At 38.4% G+C, this 15,796-nt stretch overlaps 1 protein-coding gene across 7 annotated transcripts in view; it reads right to left on the reverse strand.

Annotated features, from left to right (window-relative positions):
* Nucleotides 1-15,796, reverse strand: part of INTS10 (integrator complex subunit 10) — a 51,363-nt gene that overhangs the window by 4,138 nt on the left and 31,429 nt on the right. For all 7 annotated transcript variants that reach the window (XM_034416078.3, XM_034416075.3, XM_087892226.1 and 4 more), the window contains 2 exons: nucleotides 15,451-15,613; nucleotides 12,671-12,764 (listed from right to left, as the gene is read on the reverse strand). In XM_034416078.3, the coding sequence (XP_034271969.1) occupies nucleotides 12,671-12,764; nucleotides 15,451-15,613 (257 nt within the window). The remainder of the gene's footprint in view (nucleotides 1-12,670; nucleotides 12,765-15,450; nucleotides 15,614-15,796) is intronic.

Raw genomic sequence — 15,796 nt, forward strand, 5'->3', positions numbered from 1 at the left:
TCCAGCATTTTTCTTAATTGCTGTTGTACAATAAATAGCTGCAATAATTTCATTGATACTGATGCTTTAGAGACGGTTTTCCATGCCCCCATTAGCCAAAATGGCAGCTAACAGGTTTGTTTCATATATCTATTAAAAAGATAAGAAAACAAAATTATATCTCTGTTATATTAGCATTTGAGAAGCCCTGTTGGAAGTCATACCAGTTTGAAAGCTTTTAACAGAATTCTATTGAATCTAATTTTCATTACCAACCTAGAAAATGAAACATCTTAATATTCTGATACACAAACCAGTCAGCCTTTTCTTAAATAATAAAAATCAAATTTAAGTTGGTTAAATTTATCAAATTTCCTTTCTAATTCGCAAACATGACAAAATCTATTAATTTCTTATAGAAATAATAATTACAAAATACAAGATTAATTACATCACAACACAAATGCAGGAAAGGCCAGCAAGGCAGTACTATCACTATAATACCTTCAGTTTTTTCCCATTCAAACTGATCCGATTCTCGGACACTGCCTGGACAAGTCATTACAGTTTTCTTGGAAAGGTTTTTCAGAATTGGTTTGATATTTCCTCCCTGCTAGGGCTGCGAGAAAGTAACAGCTAGGTTTGTAGCTATGGTGGGGCTGGAACTCAAGAGTCTCCCAGTTTCTAGCCTGGTGCTTCAACCACTACACCAATCTGGTTCTCTAACATATTTACTAAAATTTCCAAGAAATTGGACATAGGAATTATTTTATAATCAGCAAATGCTCCTTCTGGAGAGGAATTTCACTAGGTTCATAATAAAGTTGTGGCAGGATAAAGCTGCACCACTATTCAAACCTAAATTTCTGAAACAGAACTTTCAATTAAAAATCAGACTCTACAACAGGTGTAATAATGCTAATAGAGAAATGAGCTAGAGAAGGCAAACAGAACTGTAACTGGGGAAGGACTCCTATTGCAACTAATCCTTTCTCACTAATTCAGGGCAAAGGTCCAATTTCCTGTCTGTTCACCAAAAAGAGTCATTTTAATATTTTCAGTGAAGCAAAAAGGAAGGGGATAAAGCTGTTGGGTTCTCTGTACATGACAGGATAATTATGCTTTGCTTCTCAGAAGCTGCTGGAAGATTCTGCTATCAAAGAAAACATTATGACTTGAATTCCATACAATTATTATATAATAGAACAGAATAGATCATTGTTTCATAGTTCTATGGGGTGGACATTAGTAGTCATAATAGAAGGATTAGCAACTGAAACTGTTAGGTAGGATGGAGTCAGTGTCAGGATTCCAAGTAATAGATCCATAGCAAGCAAAAACTCTGAGGCAGGGGGATTCCTCAAAGAATAGCTTTATTAGAAATATTGTATTGGCACATATCTGGTGAAAACCAACTCTGAGGTGGCCCTTGGTTTTCACCTAATTAAAAGTAAAAGTTTTTTCCTCAATCACAATCAGTCACATAGCCCAATCAAGACAGCATCCACTGGTCTGGTGACATCATTCCTCCTTCCTCTGGACAGGTATGAAAACGTCCTTGGTTCCCAAGAGAAAGCATTTTATTATAACTACACTAAGGTGACCAAACGTCCCGCTTTTGGCGGGACAGTCCCGATTTTTAGCAATTTGTCCCGCGTCCCGCGGCGTTTCAAAAAAGTCCCAATTTTTCATTCTGCCTCCTGAGTCCCGCTGCCTCTTGAGCCCCAGCTGATGGCTAGAAGAAAAAAAAACTGTTTAAACTCTTGCCCGGGGCTTCAAAGGGCCGCCCTACAGGCAATCAGTGTAAAGAGTTCCTGAAGCAGTTTTTTTCCCCCTAGCTAAGCTGCAGAAACGAAACCGAAACCAGGATCTTTGGTGCAACGTGACAAAATGAGGCAGAGAGATATTTATTTTTATTTTTATTTTTCCTCCCCAAAAAAGGTAGGTGAAAAACTGCAAACAATGGGAAATTTAGGAGGAGAGTTCAAGATTTTAAAACACAAAAGAAAAAAAAGCTGTATTTAACTAGGGAATTGTAATAATTGAGATACTATTAATTGCATATTGTGTTGAAAGCAGAAATGGTTAAGTTGTGGTTCAGAGGAATATATGGGGGAAATTATTTGGTTTCTTATTATTGGTAAATATAATTAATTGATTTGTAAGAAATTGGATTGCATGGAAATAATAGGAATATTCATGTTCATATTGATTAATATACAAAAAAGATAGTTTTATAACTAATTGATTTATATTAAAATGTTGAATTTGTATCAAACAACTGTATTACATAATTACATAATTAAACAATGTGAGGATGGATATAAAAATAGATGACAATGGGAAGGGGTATAATATAGAATAGAAGGGAAAAATTGAATTTGATTAAGATTAGAGATGAGGATGAAGGGTAATATTGGTTTTTTTTAAAAAATAGATGAGGAATAAATATGGCAAAAAGGAAATATAGAAATTGTAAATTTAATTGAAGTGACTAAACACTGTTTAAATTTGTGAACCGGCCAAATACTCTGTTCAAAGAAAATAAATTGTATGTTTGTATGTGTGTTTCTAACTACTGCTATTTATTCATATTTGTTCTCTTTTATTTTTTAAAGTTTAACCATTCATTCTTTATCTTAATATCTTTATATTTGTTTGGGGTTGGCTTTCTTCCCTTTCATCTTTTTTATTGTACAGCAATCTTTCTCCTCAAACCTACCACCTCTCTCTTTTCTTTCCTTCTTACTTTCTCTTCCCCCCCTCTTCTTCTCCTCCCTACTTCCTCTTCCTTTCTCCTTCTCCTCCTCTCTTCCTCCCCCTCTTACCTTCACTCCTACTCTAATTTCCCTTCCCTTCCTTCATCCCTCTCTATTGCTGTATCCTTTTATGCATATGGACTACTCAGAGGGCTGAAAAAGTTATTTTTGACTGATCCTCGCACTTTTGACCAGTCCTCGAACTTACGACTGTCTTCACATTTTACGTTTTTTGCCCTATCTTATCACCATGGTGAAGAGAAGCAGTTGTGAAATGAGTGACATGGTTGTTAAGGATGCTGCATGGGCATAAATGTGAGGATGGTCATAAGTGTGAGGACCAGTCAAAAGTGCAAGGACCTGTCAGAAATGACTTTTTTCAGCCCTCTGGTTAGTCCTTTTGTGCATATGGACTACTCAGAGGGCTGAAAAAGTTATTTTTGACTGGTCCTCACACTTTTGACCAGTCCTCGAACTTACGACTGTCCTCACATTTTACATTTTTGCCCTATCTTGTCATCATGGTGAAGAGAAGCAGTTGTGAAATGAGTGACATGGTTGTTAAGAATGCTGCATGGGCATAAATGTGAGGATGGTCATAAGTGTGAGGACCAGTCAAAAGTGCGAGGACCTGTCAGAAATGACTTTTTTCAGCCCTCTGGTTAGTCCTTTTGTGCATATGGACTACTCAGAGGGCTGAAAAAGTTATTTTTGACTGGTCCTCACACTTTTGACCAGTCCTCGAACTTACGACTGTCCTCACATTTTACATTTTTGCCCTATCTTGTCATCATGGTGAAGAGAAGCAGTTGTGAAATGAGTGACATGGTTGTTAAGAATACTGCACGGGCATAAATGTGAGGATGGTCATAAGTGTGAGGACCAATCAAAAGTGTGAGGACCTGTCAGAAATGACTTTTCAGCCGTCTGAGTAGTCCCTATACACATAGCCATGGCCACCCGGTCACATGACCAGCTAGCCACACCCACCCAGTCACATGGCCTCCAAGCCACGCCCACACAATAAGTCACGCCCACAATGGTGTCCTTCTTACCAATGTTAAAATCTGTTCACCTTACCCTGTACACATAGCCATGGCCACCCGGTCACGTGACCAGCTAGCCACGCCCACCCAGTCACGTGACCAGCTAGCCACGCCCACAAAATAAGCCACGCCCACAATGTCTCTCTTTACCAATGTTAAAATCTGGTCACCTTAAACTACACCCCAGCTATCTCTAACACCCTCCCCCCCTTTCCTATCCCTCGCTCCAGTGTGGCAGCACTGAAGCTCCAAGATCAGATCAGCTTCAGGATTGACAGTCAGTTTTTTAATGCACAATAATGCATTCCATCACACAACTGCCAAACTGATAATTAAAATTCACTGGCTTTAAAAAATACAAATTTAACTGGGAAAAATTAAATAAAGACTTAGTGTCTTAAGAATATATTCTTAGTAAGAAAGTGCTTCAGAAAAACTTTTGTGAAATTAACTCCCCTATCCTGGGGAACAGAATGGTACAAGGGATTACCTTGTAATTATACAAAATACAAAACTCTTTCCCTACAGGCAGAACATCTGGCTGCTATTATCTTCTCAACCAGTAAATCACAGATAAATTGGGCATAAGACTAAATCCCTGAAACTTTTAAAATTTATCTCAACAAATTAAAAATGAGTATAAATGTTTTGGGATAAAATAGGCTTTTTATAATCATAGTGAAATTTAGTTGTTTGATAATGTCCCCCCCAAATATTGAGAACCAATGTCCTAATAAACATGATGGATGCAATAAAAACACGTTATAAGGAAATTTACTTTTTTGGGGTTACTATTTGGAATAACTGAATCTAACGTGCATACAAAATAAAAAATGGTATGAAATATCTTTTTTAAAAACCAAAAAGCTTTTGGTAATAGCTGATAGAACTCAATATTTGAATTGGGACCTCACTGGATATGAATGTCAGCATGAATCCAGTAACAGATAAGAGATTCAGGAATATCAGGGTCCCTCATATCCATAAAAATAAGAGTAAGTCTCAAATCAGAATGATATCACCATTATTTTCCTTGCGGATTTCTCACTTTGCATAATATATGTCAGAGAAATTCATAATGTAGCAAGCCTAGTGGATACTGGTGGACTTTAGCTTCCTTCTTGCGACCTGAGTTTCTTTTTGTACTTTCCTTTGCTTATAGTCTATGACCACAATAAACTTTAGCTAATTATAAAAAATAATCTATGAACATGTCCTTGCAGTATGAGCAAAATAGTTTTTGGATTGAAAACACATTTCCACTGCTCAAGCTTCCCAATTCCTGTCATTTTGGAAGCCCAACAGATAATCTACATGGATAGAAAATTCATCTCCACTGAAGCGAACAAGCTTTTTCCAGGCTGCTAAAACATCTACTATGCAAATGTTTTCAATTAAAAGTTCTACCATAAGTAACCATAGGTAGCAAGATAAATAATGAAAGAATGTGGAAACTGCAGCACAACACATCTGGAAGACACCAGGTTAGCTACCATAATGTAGGACTTTGTAATGGTGATAATATGTTCCAGTTCTGTGATTCCGGTGTGAAATCACAGATACAAAGCTATATCCTACATGTGATGTACTACAATGCATTCAGAAAGTATTCAGACCGCCCTTCACTTTTGTCAATTTTGTTATGCTGATTCTACAGTTTTTGAAATTAATTTTTTCTCATTAATCTACACTTGGTACCCTATAACAACAAAGTGAAAACAGAATTTTAGAAATGTCTGTAAATTTACAGTGGGGCAAAAAAGTATTTAGTCAGCCACCAATTGTCCAAATTCTCCCACTTTAAAAGATGAGAGAGGCCTATAATTGACATCATAGGTAGACCTCAACTATGAGAGACAAAATGAGAAAACAAATCCAGACAATCACATTGTCTGATTTGGAAAGAATTTATTTGCAAATTATGGTGGAAAATAAGTATTTGGTCACCTACAAACAAGCAAGATTTCTGGCTCTCACAGACCTGTAGCTTCTTCTTTAAGAGGCTCCTCTGTCCTCCACTCATTACCTGTATTAATGGCAACTGTTTGAACTTGTTATCAGTATAAAAGACACCTGTCCACAAGTCACATTCCAAACTCCACTATGGTGAAGACCAAAGAGCTGTCGAAGGACACCAAAAACAAAATTGTAGACCTGCACCAGGCTGGGAAGACTGAATCTGCAATAGGCAAGCAGCTTGGTGTGAAGAAATCAACTGTGGGACCAATAATTAGAAAATGGAAGACATACAAGACCACTGATAATCTCCCTCGATCTGGGGCTCCACGCAAGATCTCACCCCATGGGGTCAAAATGATCACAAGAACGGTGAGCAAAAATCCCAGAACCACACAGGGGACCTAGTGAATTACCTGCAGAGAGCTGGGACCAACGTAACAAAGGCTACCATAAGTAACACACTACGCCACCAGGGACTCAGATCCTGCACTGCCAGACGTGTCCCCCTGCTTAAGCCAGTACATGTCCGGGCCCATCTGAAGTTTGCTAGAGAGCATTTGGATGATCCAGAAGAGGATTGGGAGAATGTCATATGGTCAGATGAAACCAAAATAGAACTGTTTGGTAGAAACACAACTCGTCGTGTTTGGAGGAGAGAGAATGCTGAGTTGCATCCAAAGAACACCATACCTACTGTGAAGCATGGGGGTGGCAACATCATGCTTTGGGGCTGTTTCTCTGCAAAGGGACCAGGACGACTGATTCGTATACAGGAAAGAATGAATGGGGCCATGTATCGTGAGATTTTGAGTGCAAACCTCCTTCCATCAGCAAGGGCATTGAAGATGAAACGTGGCTGGGTCTTTCAGCATGACAATGATCCCAAACACCCCCCCCCCCAGGCAACAAAGGAGTGGCTTCGTAAGAAGCATTTCAAGGTCCTGGAGTGGCCTAGCCAGTCTCCAGATCTCAACCCCATAGAAAACCTTTGGAGGGAATTGAAAGTCCGTGTTGCCCAGCGACAGCCCCAAAACATCACTGCTCTAGAGGAGATCTGCATGGAGGAATGGGCCAACATACCAGCAACAATGTGTGCCAACCTTGTGAAGACTTACAGAAAACGTTTGACCTCTGTCATTGCCAACAAAGGATATATACTATATTTTCTGGCGTATAAGACGACTTTTAAACACATGAAAATCTTCTCAAAAGTCGGGAGTCATTTTATATGCCGGGTGTCGTTCTCCTGTAACCAGGCAGCCCAGCCCGAAAGGCTCTGATGAGCCAAGCTCTGACCATCCCAGCTGAGTTGCCTGCTAATCAGGCAACTCAGCTGGGATCACCAGAGCCATGTAAAAGGAAAAGTTTTCCCCCTCCAGCTTGCTTACCTCAGCTGCTAGTCGCAACGTTTGCCTTGCTTCACTTGCCTGAATCCATTCCATCAGCAAGCAACTCCCTGCCTGCAATCAAACAGGCAGGGAGTTGTGGACTTCAACTCCCAGAATTCCTCAGCCAGCAAAGCAAAGCTGGCTGAGGAATTCTGGGAGTTGAAGTCTACAAGTCTTAAAGTTGTCAAGGTTGGAGACCCCTGTTCTATTGGGTAAGTTTTTTTCCCCTTTGGGAGCTTTAAAAAAATAGTTAATTGGGTTTTTTTTTAATTGTTCTTTTTTAGACCTAGCCATTTAAAGTTTAGGAAGTTTTAAATTTAGCTTTCATATAAAAATAAAAATAAAATAAAATAAAATAAAATAATATTTCTGCAGCTTTCTGAGATTTAGTGTGTTTCTGTAGTGTTTCACTCTAACTACACAAACACACAAAATCTCACAAAGCTGTATGTGGAATTTTGTGTGTGTAAAGTGTGAAAGTTGGGTTTTTGGCCTTTTTGTGGCTGTGTGAGGTTCCTGCTTGTTGCAGGGGCCATTTTGGGTCTAGCACAGCTGCTTTTACATTGTGGGTGAGCCAGTTGTGTTGTGCTGTGTGTATGTAAAGTGTGAAAGTTTTTTGGGGGGGGGGCTTTTTGTGGCTGTGTGAGGTTCCTGCTTGTTGCAGGGGCCATTTTGGGTCTAGCACAGCTGCTTTTACATTGTGGGTGAGCCAGTTCATGTTTTTTAATTTTTATTTGGTGTGCGTTGGAAGAGGGGTAGTCTTATATGGCGAGTATAGCCCAAACCCTATATTTTAACAGGAAAAGTCGGGGGTCGTCTTATACGCCCAGTCGTCTTATACGCTGGAAAATACGGTAAAGTATTGAGATGAACTTTTGATATTGACTAAATACTTATTTTCCACCATAATTTGCAAATAAATTCTTTCCAAATCAGACAATGTGACTGTCTGGATTTGTTTTCTCATTTTGTCTCTCATAGTTGAGGTCTACCTATGATGACAATTACAGGCTCTCTCATCTTTTTAAGTGGGAGAACTTGGACAATTGGTGGCTGACTAAATACTTTTTTGCCCCACTGTATTAAAAAGAAAAAACTGAAATATCACATTGGCATAAGTATTCAGACCCTTCACTCAGTACTTTGTTGAAGCACCTTTGACAGCAATTACAGCCTCAACTCTATTTAGGTATGATACAACAAGCTTTGCACACATGGATTGGGGGATTTTTTGACATTCTTCCTTGCAAATCCTCTCAAGCTCAGCCAGGTTGGATGGCAACCATTAGTGGACAGCCATTTTCAGGTCCCTCCAGTCCCTCCCTCCCTCAAGTCAGGGCTCCAGTTGGGCCATTCTAGGACATTCACAGAGTTGTCCCTAAACCACTCCTGGATTGTCTTGGGATCGTTGTCATATTGGAAAGTGAACCTTCGGCCCAGTCTGAGGTCCTGAGCGCTGTGGAACAGGTTTTCATTGAGGATATCCCTGTATTTTGCTCCATTCAGCTTTTTCAGCTCTGACCAGTCTCCTAGTCCCTGCTGCTGAGAAACATTCCCACACCATGATGCTGCCACCACCATGCTTCACTGTTGGGATGATATTGGGTAGATGATGAGTGGTGCCTGGTTTCCTCTAGACATAACATTTAGAATTGATGCCAAACAGTTGAATCATAGTTTCATTAGATCAGAGAATCTCATTCCTGACAGTTTCAGAGTCCTTCAGGTGCTTTTTTGCAAACTCCAAGTGGGCTTTCATATGTTTGGCATTGAGGAGAGGAACTCTGTCCCATCTCCACACAGGATCTCTGGAGCTCAGTCAGTGACCATCGAGTTTTTGATCACCTCTCTTACTAAGGCCCATCTCCCCTGATTATTCATTTGACAGGGTGACCAACTCTTGGAAGAGTCCTGGTTTTGCCAAACTTCTTCCATTTGAGAATTACGGAGGCCACTCTTAGGAATCTTCAGTGCAGCAGAAATTTTATTGTAGCGTTCCCCAGTTCTGTGCCTGCAATAATCCTGTCTCTGAGCTTTGTAGGCAGTTCCTTTGACTTCATGGCTTTTGCTCTCTTACAGTATGCATTGTCAGGTGTGAACCCTTCCATAGAGAGGTGTGTGCCTTTCCAAATCATATCCAATCAATTTGATTTACCACAGGTTGACTCCAATCAAGGTATAGAAACATGTCAGCAACCATCAAGAGAAATGGGAGGCACTGGAACTAAATTTCAAGTGTTGTTGCAAAGGGTCTGAATATTTATGCCAATGTGATATTTCACATTTCACAAGAAGTATTAGTATCGCTTTATAAAATCTTAGTAAGACCTCTGTAATACTGCATCCAGTTTTTGTCACCACATTGTAAAAAAGATGTTGAGACTTTGGAAACAATGCAGAAAAGAGCAACAGAGATTATTAGGGCCCAAGAGACTAAAACAGATGAAGAACGGTTTCAGGTATTGAATATGACTAGTTTAGATAAAAGAAGGACTAGAGATGACATGATAACAGTATTCCAATATTTGAGGGGCTGCCACAAAAAAGAGGGGGGTGAAACTATTTCCCAAAGCACTAGAAGGCAAGGCAAGAAATAATGAATGGAAACTAATGAAGGAGAGAAGCAACCTAAAGCTAACAAGAAATTTCCTAACAGTGAGAACAATTAAGCTTGCCTTCAGAAGTTGTGGGTGCTCCCTCACTGGAGGCTTTTATGAAGAGACAGGATAGCTGCTTGTCTGAAATGATTGATTGATTGATTGATTGATTGATTAAAATGGAATAGGGTCTCTTGCTTGAGCAGAGGGCTGGATTAGAAGACCTCCAAGGTCCCTTCCAACTCTATGATTCTGAATTTTAAAAAACCCTATATATCATCCCTAGTCCTTCTAAGGTTTTGTAAAGTTGTACTAATACTTCAAATGATTTATTTATTTATTTATTGGTTCGATTTATATGCCGCCCTTTTCCGGAGACTCAGGGCGGCTTACAATGCATTAAGCAATTGCCTTCATACTTTTGTATATACCTGCTTAGTAGGGCTTTCGCCCCTCCCCAAGCGGTGTTCTTTGTATACAAAGTCAGCTTATTGCCCCCACAAACCGTGATCTTGATTATATCCCTCTATTAATGCCTCCTAGGACTGCATAGGCTTTTTTGGCTGCTGCCATACACAGTTCACTTATATTTAGGTGACTGTCCACTTGGACTCCCAAGATTGAGCCAAGTTTAACCTAGTCTGTACCTGTACAGTTAGTTTTTCTTGTGTAAGTGTAAAATCTTACTTTTTTTTCTACATTGAATTTCACTTTTTTAGATAGGGCCCAGTGTTCAAGTCTGTCAAAATCCTTTTGATTCTTGAGCCTATCTTCTGGGGTGTTGGTGTTCCTACCAGCTTAGTGTCATCTGCAAATTTGATGAATTCCCCTTCTATTCTTTCATCTAAATTGTTTAGGAAAATCTTGAAGAGTAGTGGGCCTAAAACTGATAAAATACAATACAGTAGAATAATACAATACAATATGACAAAATAACCAAAGCATAACCAAAGTCATTAAAAATATTTTAAAAAGTTAAAACAATAAAGAGCCTTGGTAGTACAGGGGTTTAAGGCACCCTGTTATTAAGCTGGTTATTAAGACCAGCTGCCTGCAATTACTGCAGGGTTCGAATCTCGCCAAGGCTCAAGGTTGACTCAGCCTTCCATCCTTTCTAAGGTAGGTGAAATGAGGACCCAGTTTGTGGGGGCAATAAGCTGACTTTGTATAAATATACAAAAGGATGAAGGCTATTGCTGAGCACATTGTAAGCCGCCCTGAATCTTCAGAGAAGGGCGGCATATAAATCAAATTTTAAAAAAAACAAAAAACCATAAACCATCCCATTCTCAATAATTTGTAGGAAAGAGCATTCAATTTCCATAACAATACAGTTATTTTGCAGGCTCCATATGTATGTTACTGGCTCCCCAGACCAGATGGCAAATCCATTCCTTCACTCTTCTAGAAGGCCAACAAAGTCAGGGCCAATTCAACTTAAGAAAGAATGATGGCTGAGGCTCTCCTCCTGAGTCACATCAGATGACATTCCTTTATGGGCAGCAACCTTCAACCTCTCTTTCCCACCAGATCTCATGATAGTTGTGATAGATGAGAGGCAATCCTACAAATAATCCATCCCTATGCCATGCAGGAGTTAATAAATCATTACCAGTACCTTCAATTAAATCCAGAAGCAAACTAGTAACCAATGTACTTGTGAGATGTGAACCTCCATTAAGGCAGGAGTCCTGTATGAATTTTTCAATTAATTTAACCTCGCTAACAAGTCAACATCCTTTTGCAGAGGAAAATATTTTTATCACACTTTGAAAATCAAGCCAGAATCTGGCTGATTCTCTGCTATAATAAGCATTCAATAGTTTATTTCATTTAAATTTATTGGGCACACAACCCAGTAGATTCTGGGCAATGTATAAAACTAGAAAAAAAAAACTAAAAACAGGTAAAATGTTAAATCTGAGAGCCCAGGTAAAAATAATCTAATAAAAACCAAGATCAACAAGACAAAACAGGAATCGTTGGACGAATAATAAACATCTACCTCAGACCTGAGACCAAAGCAGGAAAGTTTTCTGAAACCCTAGAAGAGAGGGCACCATCCTTATGGTGGGGAAAAGCTGTTTCAAAATGTGGGAGCTGCATCAAAGAAGACATGCTTCCTAGGTCCCACAAGATGGCAATTTTAATGGAGAAGACCTGAAGTGAACATACTGAGCAGGCAAAAACCATTGGAAACCAGCAGTCTCTCAGGTATCCAGGCCCTGTGCTATGCAAGTCTTTAAAAATAATAACCAACATCATGAATTAAATTGCAGCTCAATGGAATACAAACAAGAGCAGAGCAAAGCTATATTTATCAAGAGAAAATACTTAGAAGCCAAGACATTTATCACTGTCTCATTATTCCAAAATATCACAGTTCATATAAAACATATCAAACCTGGATATCTCTGAATTGTCACCATAATATTCTCTCTTTTTTTCCAATAATATTTCTCTATTTTTAGTTAAGGAAACAAAATTGGTAAAACATATTACCCTGAGATATTTATAACATGCTATTGATTCAATTATGAATTTATCATGTTAGAACTTTCATCTGAGAATCTTAAATATCTATCATTTTCAATTATGTATTTATATATATTTTTTATCACTTTAATCCAATATATCAAAGCTATCCCTTTGTGAAAATTACATCCATTCCAGATTAGCTATTTTTACAGCCCAAATTAAGATACAATATTTAATGCCACATCAACTTTACTATGGCTATAAAGCTTACTCAATCAAAAACAATATTTCTACATAGCAATCTTCTGAATATGTAAGATATACTCAGAAACAACCCTAACATTTATCTGAATGTTTCATAAATACCATAATGTTTTAACATCAGTTTAGGCTTAACAAATAAAGTATAGCAGCACTTAGAGTAAGTTCACAAACTTTTAAAATTGGGAAAAATATTTTCTTACTTTATTAGCATTCCCTGATTTGGCAATAATTCCAAATGAATTTTTCCTCCTTCTTGTGTTCTTAAATAGGCAAATTCTTCCAGCATATCAATATCTAAAACAAAAGTTCAGGTCCAAAAGAAAGTATTTTTGAAAACAGAGAAATTACTATGATCCATATCTGATTCCTCTACTCTGCTCTAATTTTATTCCTCATTGCTGGTGTCTTTAAAGTTTTTATCTTTATTTTGTTCGCAAACAAGATATGATGTATATTAATTTATTATAATATCTTCATTTAACTGTAATTTGGTCAGTTTTATCCTTGCAACAGGATACATCCTTAACACAACTATCCTTCATGTTTATCTAGGAATAAACCCCCTTGAATTCCAAAGAACTTACTTAGGAACATAAATGATTATACATGGGCCTCTTGTACAAAGGTTCTTAGTATCAGATAAAGCATACCATATCTTAAAGTATATGCTTGTTCTTTCTATAGAATAACAAGGGTTCAAACATCATTCATAGTGGTTTATTTTAATCCTGCTTCCTGAGTAAACAAAATTGGTCAGGTTCACATCTAATACAAAAGACCTAAATTATGGTTTACAGACCACAATGATTTGGTTCATACAATGTTAAGTGACTGTAACTTTCTTGCTTGCATCCTTATGATTTAGTCAGGTCCAGAAATATTGGGACATCGACACAATTCTAACATCTTTGGCTCTATACACCACCACAATGGAGTTGGAATGAAACAAACACAATGTGCGTTAATTGCAGACTGTCAGCTTTAATTTGAGGGTATGTACATCCAACTCAGGTGAACGGTGTAGGACTTACAGCAGTTTGCATATGTGCCTCCCACTTGTTAAGGGACCAAAAGTAATGGGACAGAATAATAATCATAAATCAAACTTTCCCTTCTTAATACTTGGTTGCAAATCCTTTGCAATCAATCACAGCCTGAAGTCTGGAACGCATAGACATCACCAGACGCTGGGTTTCATCCCTGGTGATGCTCTGCCAGGCCTCTACTGCAACTGTCTTCAGTTCCTGCTTGTTCTTGGGGCATTTTCCCTTCAGTTTTGTCTTCAGCAAGTGAAATCCATGCTCAATGGGATTCAGGTCAGGTGATTGACTTGGCCATTGCATAACATTCCACTTCTGTCCCTTCAAAAACTCTTTGGTTGCTTTTGCAGTATGCTTTGGGTCATTGTCCATCTGCACTGTGAAGTGCCGTCCAATGAGTTCTGCAGCATTTGGCTGAATGTGAGCAGATAATATTGCCCAAAACACTTCAGAATTCATCCTGCTGCTTTTGTCAGCAGTCACATCATCAATAAATACAAGACTACCAGTTCCATTGGCAGCCATACATGCCCACGCCATGACACTACCACCACCATGCTTCACTGATGAGGTGATATGCTTAGGATCATGAGCAATTCCTTTCCTTCTCCATACTTTTCTGTTCCCATCACTCTGGTACAAGTTGATCTTGGTCTCATCTGTCCATAGGATCTTGTTCCAGAACTGTGAAGGCTTTGTTAGATGTTGTTTAATCTGGCCTTCCTGTTTTTGAAGCTCACCAATGGTTTACATCTTGTGGTGAACCCTCTGTATTCACTCTGGTGAAGTCTTCTCTTGATTGTTGACTTTGACACACATACACCTACCTCCTGGAGAGTGTTCTTGATCTGGCCAACTGTTGTGAAGGGTGTTTTCTTCACCAGGGAAAGAATTCTTCGGTCATCCACCACACTTGTTTTCCATGGTCTCCCAGGTCTTTTGGTGTTGCTGAGCTCACCGGTGCATTCCTTCTTTTTGAGAACGTTTCAAACAGTTGTTTTGGCCATGCCTAATGTTCTTGCTATCTTTCTGATGGGTTTGTTTTGTTTCTTCAGCCTAATGATGGCTTGCTTCACTGATAGCGACAGCTCTTTGGATCTCATCTTGAGAGTTGACAGCAACAGATTCCAAATGCAAATAGCACACTTGAAATGAACTCTGGACCTTTTATCTGTGCATTGTAATTGGGGTAATGAGGGAATATCACACACCTGGCCATGGAACAGCTGAGAAGCCAATTGTCCCATTACTTTTGGCCCCTTAACAAGTGGGAGGCACATATGCAAACTGCTGTAAGTCCTACACCGTTCACCTGAGTTGGATGTACATACCCTCAAATTAAAGCTGACAGTCTGCAGTTAACGCACATTGTGTTTGTTTCATTCCAACTCCATTGTGGTGGTGTATAGAGCCAAAGATGTTAGAATTGTGTCGATGTCCCAATATTTCTGGACCTGACTGTATATTTATATTGATTGCTCCCTAGTATGATTTGATTGCTTATTTGTACCCTATGACTATCATTAAGTGTTGTACCTTATGATTCTTGATTAATGTATTTTGTCTTTTTATGTACACTGAGAGCATATGCACTAAAGACAAATTCCTTGTGTGTCCAATCACACTTGACCAATAAAGAATTCTATTCCATTCTATTCTAAGTCAAACCAAACAAACTACATTAACCAGTCTACTATTGATTCAATATGTTTTTTAATTCTAGCAATATTTCTGAACTCATGTTTCTTATAGCACACTCAAAATTCCATTGTCCTCTTCTTTTATTTGCTTTTTACTTTTGTTTCAACTCTTATGTATAATATTCCATTAGATTTTACATTTCTTAACAGTAGATTCCAGTATTCTTAATAATCTGGAAAATATAGTCTCTTTGAATAAACTGTTTATTTCCTATATTAGTCCAATAAGACAAAGGATACTTGTAATGTAGTTGAAAAAATTTTCATATTGGAAGTTTGCTTGCTGGCAGATTTTATTAACTGCTTTCAAGAATAAGTTTTCACCCCTTGGCCACTCATGCTGTAACAACACAATCACATGACCCAATGCCATATCATCCCTATTGTCTGTGAAAGCTTTCAGCTGTTAGGGAAAAAATAAACCAAACAATGTAAACAGCATCTCAGAAAGTTACAAACATACATAATGGACAGATGTATTTAAAATTGTTTCATTTTTTCTAAGAATTCTTTTTAGTATTCAAAAATATTATTCACACTTTTCCCAGTATGCTATTCTAAACAAGATATAAAATTTGTGGGCTTT

The sequence above is a fragment of the Pantherophis guttatus genome, chromosome 4 (assembly GCF_059756535.1).
Source record: "Pantherophis guttatus breed Tessera chromosome 4, ASM5975653v1, whole genome shotgun sequence".
NCBI lineage: Eukaryota > Metazoa > Chordata > Lepidosauria > Squamata > Colubridae > Pantherophis > Pantherophis guttatus.